Here is a 21,196-nt window from a genome sequence, read left to right on the forward strand (position 1 = left end):
CACAAATTGCAGTAGACACTGATAATATTTCATTTAGTTGATGTGTACAGGAAAACTGGTAGATTTCAGGTTTTTCTGAGTGGGCTCACACTCACGAACGAGGGCACCAAAGGCGCACGGATATCCTGGCAGATTCAGGGGGGGCTGAGCTTTACAGGGGCCCTTGAATGTGTAAAATTATAAAATGATATAATTGGTGGGGTTCAATGCTACATTCTGTCAGGGCCCCCAGAATTTTTTACTGTGCCCCCGCTAATGAACATTAATAAAAGCATAATAAAATACTAATGCCAACTGAAGGTATTTTTCGAGGTACACATAGGAACAGCTGAAATTTCTTCAATAAAATTTAAGAAATTACATTACGTTTGCCACACGACCCTGAGCAGGATAAGTGGTTAGAAGACAGACATACAGATGGACAGATATCGCTGCTGGGGATTTTCATTGACAGTAGATATCAGCAGCCCTTTTGCAGAAAATAACCATGCACCCATTTCCCAGACACTTATGTGGCACAGCATCATGGAAATCCTTCAGCCCTCCCCAGGAGTGGGACCGTGATTTGACCCTCCAAGCCTGGAAACAGTGTGATCCATTAAGCCACTGTGCCATCCGAATAGCATAACCAAAATGCCACTTTTACAGGTAGCATTAGCAATCGAATACTTCTCCCGAATAATATTTAACGGAAAGTGACAAGGGTTTTACAGTAGGTTGAAATAATAATTTGCAGAACATCAAGTCCACCTATTGTCTTGATTACTAGAGATGGTTCTGTTCAGTACACAAAAAGGAGGGCCGTACCCAATTAAAAAAAAACAATAAAATCTAAAAAAAAAGGAATGAAGGAAGCATGTCCCAGCTATATCTGGAAGATTCTGCATGAACCACCCATAACCCACATTAACGACAACTGCAAATATTGTACCTTTGCATTATAAAAGTTTGGGAAAGTATTTTTAGCATTTAGATAAACCATGTTGAGAAAGATCACACTTTACTTCACTGCAGCGTCCAAAATGGATCAAAGGTGAAGAAGTTCTACCATGATGTTCGAGATAAGATTTAGATTTAGAAAAGGAGAATGGCATTTGGCATTAAGAAATGGGGCGGGGTTCTCTTACTTTCTCTCTTTGTTGAGGGCTTTTGTTGTTTGTTTATGTCTTATGAACTTTTATTTTTATGCCTTTTTTTCCTGGACGTGCTTGAACCTGGCCAGCTTTCGCATGGTACCTGCAGGCCAGGGAGGAGATTTTACTAGATTTCACCCTGTTTCAGCTGCTTTGTTGTTAACAGTAAAAAGTTCATATAAAACAAACACAAGTTCTCAAATCCACTAGGGAACCGCGGTGTGGAAAGGTTTCAAATATAACTAATGATGGTAAGTATGACAGAGTCATTTTCCTTCTTCATCCATATCCACTGCATTATCCAGCACCAAGTATCCAGCACCAATCAGGCAGACGGCCTTATCTGCGGACAGTGTCCAGCACCAATCAGCCAGACGGCCTCATCTGTGGACAGTGTCCAGCACCAATCAGGCAGACGGCCTCATCTGCGGACAGTGTCCAGCACCAATCAGCCAGACGGCCTCATCTGTGGACAGTGTCCAGCACCAATCACCGGACGGCCTTATCTGCGGACAGTGTCCAGCACCAATCAGCGGACGGCCTTATCTGTGGACAGTGTCCAGCACCAATCAGCGGACGGCTGTACCCGAGGACGGCGTCCAGCACCAATCACGCAGCTAACTGTATCCGCGGACACTGTGACCTTTAAGATGTACTGAGCTTATGAGCATCTACACATATATAGCTCTCAAAAATATGCATTTTTACATCTTGGTTTAACCCTGGTTCTGCTGGCAGAAGGCTACACTGCGAGGCAGGCTGCTTCCAGCCTCAAAGTTCCTAAGACAGCAAAACATAAGAACAAGATGAAGCAGGAGACACTGGGAATGACCAGGCAGAGGGCAGAAGCAACCTTCTAATGCCAGACATGACCATCAAGTTATCAAACAAGTGCCTCCTGAATCGGAGGATAACCTCAAGTGACCTTCAAAAGCAATGGGAAACATTAAGTGCAGGTGTGAACTGCACTGCTAGGACAGTTCATATGAGGCTCCTGAAGGCCCATTAAGCAAGGAAGAAGCCCTTCATCAATGAGAAAGAGGGAAGAACCAGACTGGAGTTTGCAAAAAAACAAAAAAAAAAAACAAACAATGTATGTTTTACACAGATGCATTCCCATAAACTGAGAAAAAGGTGAAATTAAAAATAGTGCCGTGGTCTCTTATTCTTTCCAGAGCTGGGAATCACCCCAATATCTGCATGGATCTTTAAAACAAAGAGCCGTGGGCCGACTGCCTCACAAACAGCACAGACAGAGAGGCCCACTGAAAGCTCACCTAAAGCAGGGCTCTGTCTAGCTGAAGGTCACACTGCCCTTCCCTTCGGAATCTTATTTTCCTTGGGCTCTGTTTTGCATGGACTTCACTGTTATGTGGAAAGTGACATCGGGGAAAGTGCTGAGCTTCATGAAACGCGGCGGCTCCCAGCCGAAAGCCTCAATATGGGCTTTTCCACTCGGAATGTCTCCCATTGACATCACAGTTCTCTCATTGTTAACTTCCTTTAATTGGGATTCTGAAATGCACTGAAAACAAAGGAGTTTTTTTTTTCCAAAAAAAAAGGAAGAAAGTTGCCGCCACTGTATTAAAGGGGAGATCTGTCTACCACAGAGCTCCGTAACCGATTTATTTTACATTAAATTTGTGAGAGCAAATGTGTGATGATATGATCGAAGGATCATGCTGGGAGACGAGGAAGACACACACACACACACACACACACACACACACACACACACACACACACACACACACACACACACACACACACACACACATTCCCCTGCTATATGAATATCTCCATACACTAAACATTAAAATATGAAAACTTCTGCAAATTTCACAAACACATTTACAAAACTTCTGCAGATTTGCAGACGATACCCTTGGTAGAGTATATTCAAGGGTTATAGGAAGGCAGTACTTCTCTTAGGTTTCAGGTCCTCTTTGGAGTGTCCGGGGGGGTGGGGGGGGGTGGTGGGAGCTTAAGGACACATGGACTACTTCAGCAGGGGTGCCTTGTCCCCTGCCCCCCAGAGGACCTGTCAACCACTGCAGGCATTCCACCCTGACTAGTTAGAGGTACTGGGCAGTTCAGACCGGGCTGCAGCACAGCTGACCCCCAGCACAGAACACCTCTGGAGGGCGCCTACGTCCGAGTGTGGTACTCCTCGCATTAACAGGCTCAGCCTGTAAACTTCAGCAGCGGAGTGTGTTACAGCCTTTATTGTCCCCCAAAAATAATTAACCCAAACCCATTCGGCTGGAATGGACCACTTTGTTAATCTTTCTTCAGAAGGTGCTCTGAAGCCAGCCATGGTGGCTCGGGGATGGAAATGTCACAGAAAAGCTTGTTTTGTCAGCCCCCCGGGGCTTAATTAACAAAAAGGCTTTACTGTATGCATATGACAGACTGTGAGAGCGCTCCAGTAAACAGTGCCAGGGGTACATGGAGATACTGCCTGCAGACATGTACCGACCGAGCCACACAGACACACACATAAGCACACGCACACACAAACTCACACAGACACACACACACACACAAACTCATACAGACACACAAGCACACAGAGCTACAAGCAGACTGGGTACAAACAGCGTGGGCTGTCCACATCAAGACCCACTCAGAAGTCATACGTAAGCAAATACCGACAAACAGAGGAAAGTGACCGAAAGCCAAGCAGACGCTCACCCTCCATAGGCTCCGAAAGTGAAGCTGCGTTTCCTCTGCGGCATGCTGGCTGAAAGCTGGGTGCTCGGCCTCTGCCACCCCTCTGGTCCAGTCTCCAGCCCAGTGCCTCTCACTTCTCCCTTAAACTGGCACCCGGTTGAAGTGAGTGAACGGATGGACAAACACGTGTGTGTCTCTCTCTCTCTCTCTCTCTCTCTCTCGCCTGCTTGCTCATCTACTCGCTCATTTTTTCACTCCTCCCTCTCACGCCTCTTTGCCACATAAAGGGATTGGGGGGGGGGGGGGGGGTTCACCACCATTTTCCAGTTGCTCTGGTAACAAGTCAGGCTCTGTGCTGCACTTTTTAACTTCAAAGTTTTTTCCTGGATTCACAAGAAACCAATGAAGAACAAGAGAAAATGCCTTTTCCACAGCAGTTTAAAAGACAATTACATCCTCTTATCAGGAATAAAGAAGTTCATCGTAGTTTACATAACTTACGAGAAATATTCACTCATTTCAAATTGTTAGTTATTGCCTGGAGAAAAAGACCCAAATACTTAAAATAGTTTGTGAACAAAGTGCTGCATTAACACTATACTGTAATTTTCCAGAGCTTGTTATGGTTTGCAGGTACTTACAGAGTCATTCTTGCTTCCTCTAATCTCTAGATCCACCATGATTTAGACCCAGTTCTTTATGCAATAGTGCCCTCAGGAGCTCTTCAGTACGTTACCGATTCCCGAGTTCTGGTGCGACACACTGGGCCCGGTGAATGAATGGGCCTGAACCATTTCAGTAGTTTTCCACTGCAGGGTTACCACAGTATTCGCTGTAATCACCAAGCCGAATGTTAACCTGAGAGAATAACTGCGCGCCTTAAGGGTCTCTTAACTCCTACAATGTACATATAAATGACACAAAGAGTTTACAAAGTTTTTGCCAAAAGAAATTCTATATCTAAAGTCTACATAACCAGTACATAAAACCACTACATAAGTCATAAGCACTACATAAGCACTACATAAGCACTACATAACCTCGCTCCTCCATGCATATCTGACCTCATCCACTTTGCTGCTCCTGCCTGCACTCTTCGCTCCTCTTCCTCTCTCCTTCTCACTGTACCCTCTGGTCATTTAAAGACAATGGGGAACAGGGCATTCAGTTACTCTGCCCCCCAGCTTTGGAATTCTCTCCCTCCTGATCTCCGTAATTTAGATTCTCTTCCGCTTTTTAAATCCTAACATAAAACCTACCTGTTTTAGATTGTCTTATATTTCTTAATAACACGTTTCTTTTAATCATTAGGTTTTTTCTTGTTTTATTGAATCTATGTATTTTTTTGCATTGTACAGCGACCTTGAGTGTTTTGAAAGGCGCTTATAAATAAAATGTATTATTATATATTATTATTACATCTTTGAAAACACTTATTAAAATGTCCGGCAGGACAGCAAAGGGCACAGAATTTCATACATATACAGAAATCCCATATTCACGTCCTAACTTTACATAATTTCATTTATTGTCCGGTCCCTACTGCCTGAGGTCATCAGCGAGAAATGTGTTCATGACAATGATGTCACCAAGGGAGCAAGATCCTTAATAAGGCTATGACTGAAGAAGTTTGAAACTGCTTATTTTGCAACAGTCAAACTGGCATGCATTGACACACGGCTACACATATATAATACAAATCATGTAATTCATAATTTTTTTTTTTTTAATGTAAAGTATTTAGAACATAGGACCTTTTGTCTTGCATTCTGCACTCCAAAGTCTGGATCTTGAGTTTAAGACAAAATTTCCAAGCTTCTCTGGAATGCCAGAAATAACACGTTGAACTTTGAAAACAATCTTGAGACTCTGTATGTGCGATGGGTGAGATTGTTCCGGGCTGACAAGCAGTTCCGGCTTTTCAGCCAATGAGATCCAGTGTTGCAGCCAAATACAAGAGCACTTAACCAGTTAGTCTTGACTGTGCAGGACAACCACTCCCACTGTGGGTTTCCGGGTAGGTGATCCAGGTGGGGGGACAGTGCAGAGAGACTTTCAGGAAAGGTATGAACAACGGCATCAGTTTCAGCGGCCCATCTCCACTGGGCTCCAGGGCTGAAGGCAGCTTCTGTAATCCCTTCGTCCGCCTTTACGCACAGCTAGCGGAACGTGAAATGAGGGCCATCAAGCGGGTCATTAAGAAATAACATGACCCTCCAAAGTGTCAGTTTCCCTCACCAAATGATCATTTGCATAACTCCACCTCAATCTATATCTGCACTGGCTGTCCCAGCACCATGGCACATTCCTGAAGCTGAGCCAGTTTTATATTTAGATCTTGAAACGCAGGTTGACGAGCTGCAGGTGAACATGACGAGATGCACCAAGAGCTGCACTTCATCCACATCACCCAGATTCAACCTACAGAGCTCCTTTCCATACGCTTCTGTGAATAAGGCTGTTTTTTTTTTTTTTTTTTTACTTTTTGCTCCCCCCCCCCCCAAAATTTTAAACATTACTATTTACAATATTTTTTAAATTCCCTCACTTGCAGTTCAGACAGGTGAACTGGGAAGTCTAGACCATCTAAGTACTAAAGAAACTGCAACCCCTCACTGGTAGGCAGGCTGTGGCATGAGGCTCAGTGAATTAGAGTGCTGTAATTGTGATCAGAAGGTAGCTGGGTCAAATCGCAGACTTGGGAGAGATATTTCACTGTTTGGCCCTCGAGCAAAACCCCCCTAACTCTTGATTGCTCCAAGGACTGTATGACTCCACTTTTGCAAAAAAAAAAATCTGATAAATAAATCACATGCAAACTGGATGCTTCAAAACCAGCACATTCAATACATATATTTCATCACATGCCTTCAAGCCCAAAGCAAGCAGTGTGGAGAGGTCATAGAGAGAGACCCTAAAGATGGCCATGTGTGACTAACGGTGATGGTAGCCTCCATTTTACATTAGGGGGAGCAGACGGTGTGGGGGGCATGTGACCCAGTGAGTTAGGTCTCTTGGTGGTCACCGATTCAAATTCCATAATCTGCATCATAGTCGCATGTTGTTTGAGTCCTTGAACAAGGCCCCTTAACCCCCACCCCTCCCCCCGGTGCTAGTTAAATGGGCTGACTGAAGTCAGACCCATTGCATGTTCCCAACTGTCTGTATATATGTGTGTGTATAAATAAATAGCACTATGTGTGTAAAGCATCGTTTCAATTTTACATTTCGACTATAGAGGATCACATCTCTCCTTCCGTGAGAAAGCCCCATTCCTTAGGTACCGGAGAAGAGAGTCTGCCCAGTGGCGGAACCTAGGATTCAACAGGAATAAAGGATATTCCAGCCTGGCAGTGAAACAATGGGTCAACTCTTCTCCTTCACACAGCTGGAAACATTTTTACAAATTCTACCTGTGCTTTGGGAACTTGGAGATAGCATGAGGAGATGCTCCCCAACACATACTGTGGGACATGCTGTGGGAATGTGGCGTTCCAGGGTGCACTGTGTGCTATTCAACTCCTGATAAATGCAGCGTGTGAGTTATGGCCTCATCTTTGGAACAAAATAGATCAAAGCCTTTCGGATTCAGCCGTTCAGAGTGTTGGCCTCATAAAGTGTGTGTAAAAGTGTGTATCATTCCGTTCAGGTAAGGGGACAGACTGTGCCTCCAGCAAAGGACTTCAAGTACCTCAGGATCATGTTCGCAAGAGATGGTGAGATTGACAGGTGGATTACAGCAGTGGTTGTGGTTATGCAGGCACTAAGGAGGTCCATGCTGGTGAAGTAGGGGTTAAATTGTGAGATGACACTTGATGTTTACTGGTCAACTTGCATCCCGATATTCACCCATGGCTATGAGCAGTGGGTAATGACCAAAAGAACAATATTGTGAGTACAAGTTGCGGAAATGAGGTTTTCTCCATAGCATTTCTGGAATCATTGTCCATAACAAAGTGAGGAGTTTAGAGCTCTGGAGGGAATCTGAAATAGAGCTGCTGTTCCTTTGGATTGAGAGGAGTCTGCAGGGGTGGTTGGGCGTCTTATCAGAAGGTGACCTCGATGGCTCCTTAGGGAGCTGATCCAAGCACCTGATGCAGACCTCAGACATACTGATTTGGGAATGTCAAAGCACACCCCAGAATGAGCTAACCTGTACTGACCTGCTACATAATGCTAACAGCAATAACTCCTCCCAAATGCAATCATAGAATATATTTTACTCATTTTATTCCCTGTATTGTTAATGGTTGCACATCAGAGCATCCGTAGGTGCATAGATTGCATCAACAATGCTACATAAAAAAAGAAATGCAAGTCACAGAATGGAAGTATCAGGCCTTAATTTGACCCATCTATCTATAGCCTGTTCTCAGCCTGTAAGTTTACTGAGTGACATACTCATGATTGTCAACAATCCAAAACCAGTAAGATTAAGAACAGCAGCAAACAAAGAATAACCCAGTTTCTTGGATTTGCAGCAGGGAAGCGATGGAGAACTAGTCTCTGTTTGGGTGTCTACACCCACACGTGGCCCGAGGTATGATCACGCTACAGGCGAGCTGGAAGGCATCAGTCACGGCAAAGTGACAGTATTTCATGATGCTTCCTCCGAAGTGTATGCAAACTCATCATGAGCTTTCAGAGCTGGTGTAACTGTCCCAGGAGTAGATAAAACAAATGCGGCCTTGAGCAGGGAAAACGGTGACAGGATGGTTGAGTTTGGTTTAGACCACACATTCTGGTTAGTTATGTACTGTGTTTCAAGTGAGAGTTTCATTTCAGAGGTCAGGACCACCCCTCATTTGCAGAAGCAGTATAGAAAGGTATATCGCCATGGCTCTCTTGCCTCCAGGGGTGGGGGGACATTTTAGCGTCTGCCCCCCATGATTTTACAGCCCCCGTTGCCCACCGGGCTGCCCCTGCATGGTCTGAAGCATACACTGCACCCTTTCACGGGCACTTATTTTGCAAAGGAAGGCCAGGATGCTGGGCAGAAGAAAAGCCATGTTGTTCAGGTGGACCTCAAGAAGCCCCCACCCCCTCCGTGGGTCCCGCCCGCTCAGGGGTCTTGACACAAATCAGCAAAGGTCTTTGCTGTAGTCTCTGGCATTAAAGATAGATGAGTATGAAACTATATCTACTATGTATTTACGCATACATATTAAGGCTATTAAATACAATGCTCCTTACAAATGTGTTAATTTTTATAATATGAGGAATAATTAAATTTTTTTTAAGTCATATACCAGAGAATAAAGACCACATGGATAAACTGATAGCTGGATCAGTACGAACCGCAGCAACATCAATCAGTCGGTCAGCAATTTACTTAAGTGGTTCACTGTAATGTTCCCCAAGGATCCTGAAACCAGGAAAAGTCAAAAATGACTCACTGATTGCTTCAGAAAGGTTAGAATAGCATTTCTGGAAGTCAGAGTCTTTAAAAAGTGCAAACACTAAATTCAGTCTTAAACAGCGTGACTGTGGAAGACAGCAGCTGGTACACACAGACTGGTGGACGGCGGGCAGGTCGATGCAAACAGCCATGTCGGGATGCAAGATTACGGCAACACATCGATTGGAAGGTCTCCAGTTCAAATCCCATTGATGGCAGGATGATGTCACTGGCACCAGTGAGCAAGGCCCTTAACCCCTCTCTGGTCCTGCTTTCAATTGTATGTTGCTTTGGATAAAAGCATTTGCTAAATAAATAAAATTCAACTGTAAATGAGCCAGGGAACTGCGCACCAGGCATGGGTAAAACTTCCTGTCCTGGGCCAGGCAATACCATAGGTGCCGGAAGACGTTTTGAGCCAAGGGACTCTAACAAAAACTGTAGGCATGGATATGCTGGCCAAGATTCTGCTCACCCAGTCAATTTGCCTGTGCCTTACCATCATGTAAGTTGACGTTTCATGAACCATTTGCTGTATTTTTTGACCCCACTAGATGCTTCGCTGCATGCTTTGAGCCCTTTCATTAACAGAGAGCGCCATGTAGTGGGGTCAGAAAATACAGCAAATGGTTCATGAAGCCTCATTCACCCATCACTAACACTCAGGCCTTGATGCCCAAGACTTACACTGTCAGGAAAAAAGGCTACAGCCCTGGTACAGTTTTGGTACAAACAAGATTAATGTCCCCGCCAATGATATAAAAATGTTCCTCAGAGTCCATTTCTGTACCGTAAAAAGTAGATTTACCTACAGCTAGGGTACAACTGGCAGACCATTGAGGGTACGCCCTAGTGACAAATAACTGCACCATCAAAATTACAAATTGGTACTTTTTTTCTGAAAATGTACAAAGAAACATCTCTCTTTTGTTCCTCTCACTGTTTTCATTACAGCCATTTTCATTCCGGTACACATGTTAAAGCTCCCTTCCTTCCTCGTAAACCCAGATCATGTGACCCTTTATTTAGGGTGTTGTAAAGCAGCCACATCTAACTTACCATGCTGGCTTTATTGGTTTATGTGGTATGTCACAAAACACTTGACATTTTCAGTCGCTTAGCTGATGTTTTTTAATGTCCTAAATGAACTATATCAGTCTGGATAACTGATTAACTCAGATTAAGTATTTATCCAAGGGTACAACAGCAGGGCCTGCTGACTCATTCAAATAAAACATTTTGTATAGAGCTATTGGGGTTGAATATACTGGATGACCTCAAATATACAATTAAGTGTTTAGTCAGCTTATCTAACTCCATATAAAATGTATTGAATAAACTGTAACACAGCTCCCTGTTATTCACTCAAGCTAGCTGTACATAAAAATCTGTTCTCAACACGCTACATCCACCCCACCAGATCTTAAAGACTGCAGGGACATGGAAGTGTCCACCTTGGTAAGGAGGTACTTAAGAGCTGGCTGTTACATGTAAGATGCTCCACCCGCACCTCTGTCGTTCAGGTAAGTCTGATCAGTAAGCTGTCTAGTCCTGAACTGCATACTAAAGAACTGGTTTCCCATATTTTCTATCGTTTTCATTCAGGACTGGTTACACACTACCCCCATTCCTGTCGTTCCATTGGCTGTCCCTGAAACGGGGGACGCTGCCAAATAAAACAGCTCAGCCCCCTCCCAGCTCATCGCGCCTCACTGCCACAGGCTGCCACACAGCTTTCTCAACATCAAAGTTTTACAGATTAAAGAACTTCATCTATCTATACTGTATACACACACATACAGACACACACGTGTGTATGAAAATATAATCTCATATACTGAAGATTTCCTGTGACGTAACTACCACACGGTTCAGTCACAGATCAAACCCCTCATCTTAAAGGCATCCATTTCCTTATATCACTCCACACCTCATGCTCCTCGCTACGTTCCTCTGCATCACGAGAAATCCATCCTCACCCCCGTGCGACAGAAGCAGCCCGAGACCCGCAGAATCCCTCCTTCTCTGCGAGAAAGCTCAAAACTAAGATGCACCCAACTGCACATCATTCACAGCCACTCTGCCTGCAATCAGCCTCAAACAGTACTGTTACTACTCCGCCGTCTCATGTACGCTCAGAATTTACTACAGTGACTGAGGACGTACTTGGATTGAGGGCCTTTGGTTGCTGCACTTTCTACCACATGCAGGGGCTCGAATGCTACGTTGTAAATCACATCATTATTTAACTAATTTACCTCATTACCGGCCCTAAATTGCTCCTGTCCCAACTTTTTTGCAAGAACCAAAATTGTAATAAATCTTTATTTTGAGAAAAACAATACAATTCAAGAGGAATACATTAAATATTGTGCTGTTGTATTGTTTTCAATGTAATACAGGTCAAAGATAATTTAACGAAGTACTGTTTTCAGTTTGATTTTCATTTTACACACCGTCCCAACTTTTCCGGATTTGGGGTTATATTTCACCTTTTCCGACAGGCAATACGAGGGCCACTCCTGCTCCGCGACTGCAGTGGAAAGAATGAATCGTCTGCCGCCGTGCATCACCTGCTAAGGCGCAGTGGCGGAAGGTGGATACCATGTTTATTTCTAATTACATGCTGATGTACGGAACAGAGCAAACACACCAATATAAACACATCATAACACACCAGCCATGAAGGACACAACACAAAGACGGATATAAACTCAAAACAGCCCATTAAATCGGAGAGGGGGGCCCCCTGTCATATATAATTAATAATTCCATCACTATGGTCATAAGACCAGAATTACAGAAAAACACACCCCACTAATGTTGTCATTTCACACATTTATTCCATTCATCTGTTTATCCTGTACATGGCTGTGGTGAGACAGACGTCTATCCCAGGCAGAAAGAGGTGGGAGACTCCCTGGTCAGGATGCCACTGCATTGCAGCGATCACCTTTTCTACATGACTGTATCAAGGTGGTAACAATGATGGATCTGTTTAAACTGAGGAATAGAAAGCTATACATCTACACATCTGGGTATTTGCAAAAAAAAAAGACAAGATGAGACAATATGACAAGTATAATTTGGAAGCGAATGGTTAGATCCTGAACTTGTCCAACGAGCAAAAACTCGAGCAGATGACCACTGTTCATAAGTAATGAACTGACTTCTTGGAGCAACAGTGACACCTGCTGCCAGTCAAGGGCAATGACAGGGAGAGGTACACTTACATCCACATTCTTCCAAAATCTCTACGCAATCCCAAGAGCGTAAAATCCTAATTTGAATAAGTCTGACTTTCCCAGCTTGCAGTTTCACATTACACACTGCCAGTTATGTGACGCACTGAAACTCAACGCTTAAACATTACACTCTGTCAGTATTACCTCCAAAATATCACACTGATGCACTGAATGTGCCTGAGAGAGCCTGACATTAATTCTCTGCTGAGAAAAACAACGTGTTTGTTAGCAAGGGAGCGACAGGTGGTTCAAGGGCTGCGCCTCCCCCATTGAACTTGACGGGAACCCCCCCCCCCCCCCCCCCGGGGCGGGGGGCATGCTGTGCAGCATGCAGGCGTTATGCACCAGCTCACGGATCATATCCATGTGCTCACTTCATGAAATCACTGTTCTCTGTTGCGTCTGTATTCAAAAGCTTGTTAACATGCAACACTATTCAAATACTCCAAATTTTAAACATGGCTATAACATATTATATATCAATTCGTGATGCAAGATGTCTCCCCAGAATTAAAACAGACATAGACGAGGGGCAGGCAGAGGACAACCTTCGTATCAGAAGGATGGCCACGAGGGTTACAGTCAGTCGTCCTGCTATAGGAATATCAAGTTTTCCTGAGCATTTGCACAGCCATGACTAAAAACCTCAGAGCCTCCCAAAAACAGACAGCTGCATAATAAGTACCTCCCCAGAGCTGTGCCCCCCAGCCAGGGTGGCCAGCTGCACTGACAAAGCTGCACTGACGTCCTGATGTCAGCCCAAGGGCCGTGTCATCTGCTCGAACTGTTGATGCAGCACTGCGTCCATTTTTTGCTACAGGACAAAATAGCTCCTTGGCTTTCTTTGGCCACAAGGGCAGAGGACACAGGAATCTGCTCACGTCCCCAGCAGTTTCTGAAAGTGACATAGGTGATACGTTTCTGAACAATGTCAGCTGTCCGCAAGATTAGCAGCACAGCAATATAAACTTGCACACAGGCTAAAAAAAACAGAGGACGAAGTTAAAAGACAAGTGCAAGGTGAAAAGCTGAACCACGGCTCTAAGGAGGTTGTTCGGATAGCTGGCTACTTCTTACTGGCAAAACTTTGTGCATTTCCTGGTGAACTGATTTTAAAGTACGTCTTAGCATGTCGTACATCAAACTGCAACTAGTGCAGCATGAACTCATATAGGATTTTAATTCACAGAAAACATTCAATTCAACCCCGCATGGGTTAGCATACTGTGGCTGAGATCAGAAGGTTGTCAGTTTAAATCCTACGGAGTAGCTTCACTGCTGAGCCAAGATCAGTTTAAAATGAGAAGATTAAGGTGTGATTGTTATCACCATATGCACAGTAAGCAGTCAGTTACTCTGCATGTCCACCGGTAAACAGAGAACAAAGATCACAAATACAGCAAACTAACAAACACAAGGCTTTTATACTCGAAAGAGGTACTTAACCTGAACTCAGTGAATCGGCATGATGTATGATGGGCAAAGTGCATATTAGTCAGCTTTAAGGAGCCCATTTGAGGAGGCAACAGCATACAGTTATGGCCAATAGTACAGGCACCTCTGCAATTTTTCATCATTATCTGAAAAAACTGCCTATACTTCTGACCACAATTAAAATGTTAAGAATAAGAGAATGACGCAGAACTGGTGTTCAGAAGTAGGGCAGCCTTAGAGCTACAGACCAGCTTCTCAGCTGGCTCAGATTTGTCTGCTGCGCCATAGATCAAAGATCAATGCCGGCCAGCTTTCTGCACAGCAATGCATGAGACTGAACGATTTATCAGAAAGTATCTGCATATTTAGCCAAACTTCATGTTAAACTAATAAAAACTCCGCCGTCCAAACAGGAACACTTTCAGTACTACAGGTGGATCCAGTTTGCGGTCCAGAACAGGCCCTCTCTCCCAGACAGGGAATTCTAAAAGGGTGCATGATTATTATTAAGATGCTTCAGATTATGGGGTCAGCATAGGAAACTAACAACAGCTCAACCTGGCAGCAGAGCAGAAGTTCAACCTTGGAACAGAAGCTTCCCAGGTTAAAAAAAAAAAAAAAAAAAAGAGGCATCCAATCTGCACCAAACAAAAAAACTGAGGGAACCAACCGAGAGGAAAGCGGGACACAGGACACCTGCTAAATAGTTCCTTATCTAACAGGGAACTATGGTGGTTTCCAGCAGGACCAATCCAACTGCCCATTACCATCTCAGCAGCACGTGTCTGCCCTTCCGGCTTAACTGCTCACCTCTCCACTCCTCAGATGTCCAAGGGCAGATGGGCACTCTGCTTGAAAAGCAATCAATACTGCCTGTCCGGGCTGTTTGAAGTAAATGTTACTCAAACTATTTTTAAACTCGCCTTTTTCGTCGTCCACGTGGCTTTTAATCTTTTGCTCTTGAACTGAGCGTCAGATGTTGTCTGTTCATGCTATGCGCTCATGCCATTCTGCATGTCACCTCAATCTCTACAAATCGCTAGCCCCCCTACACACTCTCCCCACCTCTCCAAAGAATCTTTCCCAAAAGCTCAAATCCGTGTTTCAGTGTAGTCAAATTCACCAGATCTGCATCTGTGGTTCTCCTTCCATGGGTCACTACTATGTGGTGCTGCTTCAATCTCCAAGCAATTTGTTCAAAATGAAAACACAAATAGATCACCCATGTAATGTTTTTGTGGAACTGTAAGAAGTTCTGTCAGATACTGTCTGAATTACCGAATTCACAAAATCAAGCACAATCTGCAGCTGCACTTCAATTGTGGTGTGATTTACCTTAAAATGAAAGAGGAGCTTGTGCCAAGCTGGTGCAACCTACTACTGAACTTTCTACCTCCACACAAGATCAAGTGTCCTCTGTAAATGCCCTACATTTTCTTTGCTATCACCTAGCACTGCTACTTCAGTTTTGGCGAATTCTGTCTGAAAATGTCTAGAACTGCGTCAATATAATGTTTATGTGAAGTGATAAGAAGATCCATCAAATACTGTTTGAGTTCTCTCACAAGTTCAAGTGTCTTTAGTGGTCACTGTACCTGTTGCTGGCACTAGGTGGCGTCACTTCAGTTTTAGTGAGATTTGGCTGCTTCAAAAAGGAAGGGGGGGGGGGGGGGGCAGAAAAACTGAGATCCTAACATGTGGAGTTTTGTTTCTGATCAGTCTTGGACTCTCAGTGGCTTTTCAGTGCTTCTGTCATTCTGACACTGCATGGCGGTGGTGGGTGAAAGTGAGACATATCACCATGTGTTGTCTGCTGTGACCCACTTACTTCCCATTGGTTGCTTTATGAGTTTACAGACCCTCAGCTCACTGTCTCCACTGCACACACTGTGGGCTTCTTCTTCTTCGCAGTTTCTCACTGCCACTTCCCTCTCTACCAGACTGCATGCATTTCAGTGAAGATTACCTTGCTATTCATGTCTGTGGATGACAGACACTCTAAAAAAATAAAAAATTAAAAGGAGCCATTTCAGGGGGAAACAGCCGTTAACTATGCATTGGGCTTGGAAATCTATCCCGCCATACAGCTCTTGAAGATTTAATTACAGTGCGACCTGGACACCTCCTTCAAATTGATGCATTTTTAAACAACATAGTGTGAGCAGTGCTCAAATTCATTACAAGTATATAGAGCTTAGAATCCTATTTTGCAGTGTGAGGTTAATCAAATTTATGTCTTAAGCCATTATATATGCACGTCTGAGGTAGATACATGAGGGAAAAGGCTGAACAAGGAGGCTGAAATTCTAGCTTCCAGATCATTGTTTCCCAACCTGGTCCCTGGGGCCCCCCAGACAGTCCAAATTTCTGCTCCTTCTCAGCTCCTGCTAAGCAGTTTGCCAAGTCTGCTGCATATCCATCTCACACTGTGCACAGAATCTGAATCTGGCCAACAGCGGGCTGCAGCGTTGGGGCATCCATGACATCTGCGTTTCTCCTAAGCCTAACACCCTGCTTACAGGCTTTACCTCAGGTTTAGCTACAAAAAGCCACCGGGAGGCACTTCTGCCTTTTACATCTCCACTGTGTCCCTTAAAAATCAATCAAATGAGGCTTCTGCCATGGTTCATTGATAAGGATACCTTAGTATAATCATGCGCCGCTTAAGGACCAGGACACGTTCTAAGAAATGTGTCGCTAGGGGATTTCGTCATTGTGAGAACATCATAGAGCAGGAACGGGCCTGAAATGGCCACTGTGTGTGCGGGTTTTCGCCACAACTCCCTAATTAGATCACTAAGTACAGGATTGATTGGCTGAGGAGTCCTCACACCTGGGTTTGAACAGCTAACCTAAAGGTTATCCCAAGAACCTGCACAAACACTGGCCCTTTGTAGATAAGATTGCCCACCCCTGTCATAGAGCTTACTTACACAGACCTCAATGGTACAGGCTGTTATACACCACGGCTATATGGTACAGGCTGTTATACACCATGCACACTCTTCCAACTGCAGGGCCAATTTAGACTCGCTAATCAACCTATCCCGCATTCTTTTGGAATGTGGGAGGAAACCGGAGCCCCCGGCGAAAACCCACGTGAACACGGGGGGGGGCGTGCAAACTCCACACAGAAAGGACCCGGGACCAAACCCAGGACCTTCTTGCTGTGAGGCACTGCGCCACCGAGCCGCCCCTGATTATTATCATTATCAAGTATTATGTACTGTTCAAAATTACAATTGCTATACTTTTATACGACTGGCAGCGCAGTAAGTTTGTTTACACAAATACATAGGTGATGCGTTGCGCTACTTTACGACGGCGACGACATAGGAAGCGATAGGAATTATTCAGCTCCTTTATAATGTTACAGGACCACCGACGTATGTGCGGGCCGTTATTGACCGAAACATCATTACTTGGCTCGTTCTGATTATCTGCCAAGCCTCAAGTCACCGATGGAGACAAAATCGTCAGGATCATATTGTAACACAGTATTTATATCACGATAAACAACAGACACTGAGTATGTATACTTGGGAATTAGACTCTTCGCTGTTGATTAGAAACTGAGAGAGCGTAAACTCAACGGCATGAAGTGAAGGACGGCGGCCCAGTGGGTAGGCGCCATGGCCTCACACCTCCGGGGCAGCGAGTTCTGCTCCAGCCCCTGGATCTCTGTGTGCAGCTAGAACCTTCTTGTTGCACTGGGGCATTATGTTCTATGTGCCTGCCCTCACCCCCACCATAGCACATACAACAACATTTAAAAACAGATGAATCACACCCTACATAACTCATCTGTATAAAGCCCTTGTTTCATATTTGTTACCTATACATTTTTCCACAATCTTGCTTGTATTACCTCTGTGGTCTTTGCACTTTGTCTTAAGTTTGCCACTCTTCTATTCCTCTCACCGCACTTGATGTTTTTTGTGTCTATATTCAAATGAATGTCCCCTTGGAATCACTAAAGAACATCTATCTACATTAGTGTTAGAGTGACGATGCATGAAGGTTCAGCCGAGGTGCCGATTGTGGACTAGTCTCGGGCAGTTTGTGCTCTCCTGATCTCTCTTTGACTTTTACCATCTCTCACTAGAAGGCCCAACAAAACAGGTCGATAAGGCCATCGGAGCTTTCAGCAAGATTAAGCGAAGCTCTTCTCAGTGACACGGGAAAATGTGACAAAGGTCAATAGACAAATGAGGTTTCAGTAACTAAAAAAAAAAGGTTACAAAACAAAGATTAAAAGTAACATCACAACAAGAAAAACACAAACATAGTGGAATGAGCTTCAAAGCTATATAGCTCTATCTTGACAGTAAAAATAAAAGTAAATATATATCAATTGACATTGAGTTTAGCTGTACTTATGCCACTGTTATCCCATACACCAGTCTTTCCCAATCCAATCCTCGGGGACCCCCCAGATAGTCCACATTTTTGCTCCCTCCCAGCTCTTGGAAGGGAGAAAAAATGTCAACTGCCTGGGAGGGAGCAGAAACGTGGACCGGATTGGGAACACTGCCATACAGAGTACTCCCTGGATCTAGGATAGACTCCAGGATAACTGTGAAGTTATAAAAGATTAAAACATCCTTCTATGCTCAACACACTAAATTTAACCAGAATGATGATTCTCACCAGGCCGATTCTCAACTTTACATTTATTTTCTCCAGAATTTTCCCCTGGGATCCATACAGTCCAATCTTTAGATGCACACAAAAACATACTTTACATGTTACATACTTTTCTCAACTGGATTCTATTAATGCTTCGGATCTGACTGAAGCCCAGTGATTATACTGTGACTTTGAACATTAATTAGGAACAAAAATTGTCTCTGAGCCGCCGTACAATGGAAAAATAAACAGCTAATAGCTGAGAGGAAGCAGCGTCTGTGTAATCACGCTCATCCACGCCTCGCTGCTTCACCAAATGGATATCATTAAACGCAGACGGTTCGCCAAATTACTGTCATAAGGAATCATTACAGTGAGATCTTGCTATATTTCCAAGATACATTGTATGCAGCGTTTCGTATATAATCATTGAAATTACATTTAACAATAATGTCACACTATACCGATTGGTAATGATTGATGTTATGCGTAACAAAATGCCTGCAGCCTTCCTCTGAATATACAACAAATGACACACACACACACACACACACACACACACACTGTGTACATTGGTTTATTGTACTTATAATGCTTTGACATAGAGGCGGGAAATAGGGAAGCTCAGCAGACACCTGTGAATAACCAGACCAAGGCTGGTTCTCTGATCTGTACATGAAGTGAGTAAACAGCACAGTCAATGTCCCCTAGAACAGCACATGACAGACCTCAGAACCACGGCTTAAGCACCATAGGCGAGAACCTACAAGGCTTCAGCTCCAGCTCCTGCTCCCAGCTCTTTCTTTCTCGAGTCTGAAGGTTCCCTTAATACTCACATGGGTTACCTTCCTCAATCCTCCATTAAACTTAAAACTTAAAAATATATAAAACACAGAATAAGTTTTGATTCATTCAAGGTAGATCTCTAAAAGTTCTTAGATATGGCATCTTCATTCTGTAACTCTCTCATGTGACCTTGTCCTCCCGACAAAGGCGAGAGCTGCTTGATGACGAGGACACGACATCAGCAGAGGATGTGGCTCGGGCTCAGCTGTGATGTCCGTTATGAGACGCACACAATATCCCAGGAACAGCCCAGAAATCAGCTCTTTAAAGAGCAACTTAACATCCATGGACAGGTTAAGGAGTTACCTACAACCTGCGGAACTCTCTAACAGCGTTTGGATGCAGGGGCAATTTTACACATGCAATGAACTTCAATCATCCTGTTTCAACAACCAAGCCAGCACCCAACATTTGTCATTTGCTAAAAAAAAAAAAAAAAAAAGATTATTAATATGGAGAAAGTTCCAGAATGAATAAGTTCCTGTTTATTCCACAGGTACAACATGGGCTGCAGAGATGCAGTGATTCTAATGACGAGTGAATCGGAACATCCGGCCTCTCTCTCACAAAGAAGCCTGATTCAAAATGGCCTCTTCAGCTGAAACTATTATCATTGATTAATTGTTGCAGAAAGGCCAGGCCTGCAGAAAGCATGTTAATGGACCTTGTATGCATCCATTACGGAGAAAAAGTACATTTGTTCATATTCCAAAAGCATCACTAAAACTTTTTCCATGAGAACTAACTATGACTCATAGCATAGCAGAGAACATCTAAAGACACTTATAATCCACAACAAAACCCGTATGAACCTTTTAAAAGAAGAAAATGTCATAAAAGGCTGGTGATCGAACAAGATCCATAGTAGTGCAATAGTCTGTCTAAAATTTAATTTTAGAAAGAAGGTTTTCTTGATTATTGCTGTAAACTGTATTCATCAAACATGACCTTTGATACTGACCACTTCCCGGCTGTAAATATTGCATCCCAAGTTCCTTTCTGTGCTTTATTGGCGCCAATACCTGCAATGACAACCAGAACTGCAATAGACATGGATTTCTCTTCTCTGTGGAACACAAAACCATATGGGTTCCACTCACCGAGTGTGCAGAGTTTAAATGAAAAACAGAAGAAAGGTCGGCTGTAGCACCACAAGACAGTCCCTCAGAGCGCAGCCTTCAGGTCGGCTGTAGCACCACAAGACAGTCCCTCAGAGCGCAGCCTTCAGGTCGGCTGTAGCACCACAAGACAGTCCCTCAGAGCGAGCCTTCAGGTCGGCTGTAGCACCTTCACACAGTCCCTCAGAGCGCAGCCTTCAGGTCGGCTGTAGCACCACAACACAGTCCCTCAGAGCGCAGCCTTCAGGTCGGCTGTAGCACCACAACACAGTCCCTCAGAGCGCAGCCTTCAGGACGGCTGTAGCACCACAAGACAGTCCCTCAGAGCGCAGCCTTCAGGTCGGCTGTAGCACCTTCACATAGTCCCTCAGAGCGCAGCCTTCAGGTCGGCTGTAGCACCTTCACACAGTCCCTCAGAGCGCAGCCTTCACGTCGGCTGTAGCACCACAAGACAGTCCCTCAGAGCGCAGCCTTCACGTCGGCTGTAGCACCACAAGACAGTCCCTCAGAGCGCAGCCTTCAGGTCGGCTGTAGCACCTTCACACAGTCCCTCAGAGCGCAGCCTTCAGGTCGGCTGTAGCACCTTCACACAGTCCCTCAGAGCGCAGCCTTCACGTCGGCTGTAGCACCACAACACAGTCCCTCAGAGCACAGCCTTCAGGACGGCTGTAGCACCTTTACACAGTCCCTCAGAGCGCAGCCTTCACGTCGGCTGTAGCA

At 44.4% G+C, this 21,196-nt stretch overlaps 1 protein-coding gene across 7 annotated transcripts in view; it reads right to left on the reverse strand.

The window, feature by feature from the left end:
- The window catches only part of rap1gapa (RAP1 GTPase activating protein a), an 84,957-nt gene that overhangs the window by 58,116 nt on the left and 5,645 nt on the right, over positions 1 to 21,196 (reverse strand). For 3 of the 7 annotated variants that reach the window (XR_007398380.1, XR_007398383.1, XR_007398379.1), the window contains exon 1: positions 3,828 to 4,049. The exons of 1 other annotated variant lie outside the window; for it this stretch is intronic. Coding sequence is in view for 3 of the 6 variants with exons in the window: in XM_049016275.1 (XP_048872232.1) it covers positions 3,828 to 3,871 (44 nt within the window). In the remaining 3 variants the exon portion in view is untranslated. Of the gene's footprint in view, positions 1 to 3,827; positions 4,050 to 21,196 lie in introns of those variants that run through there. 3 more of the 7 variants (XM_049016275.1, XM_049016277.1, XM_049016278.1) reach the window with 2 other exon arrangements.

This window comes from Brienomyrus brachyistius, chromosome 6 (assembly GCF_023856365.1).
Source record: "Brienomyrus brachyistius isolate T26 chromosome 6, BBRACH_0.4, whole genome shotgun sequence".
NCBI lineage: Eukaryota > Metazoa > Chordata > Actinopteri > Osteoglossiformes > Mormyridae > Brienomyrus > Brienomyrus brachyistius.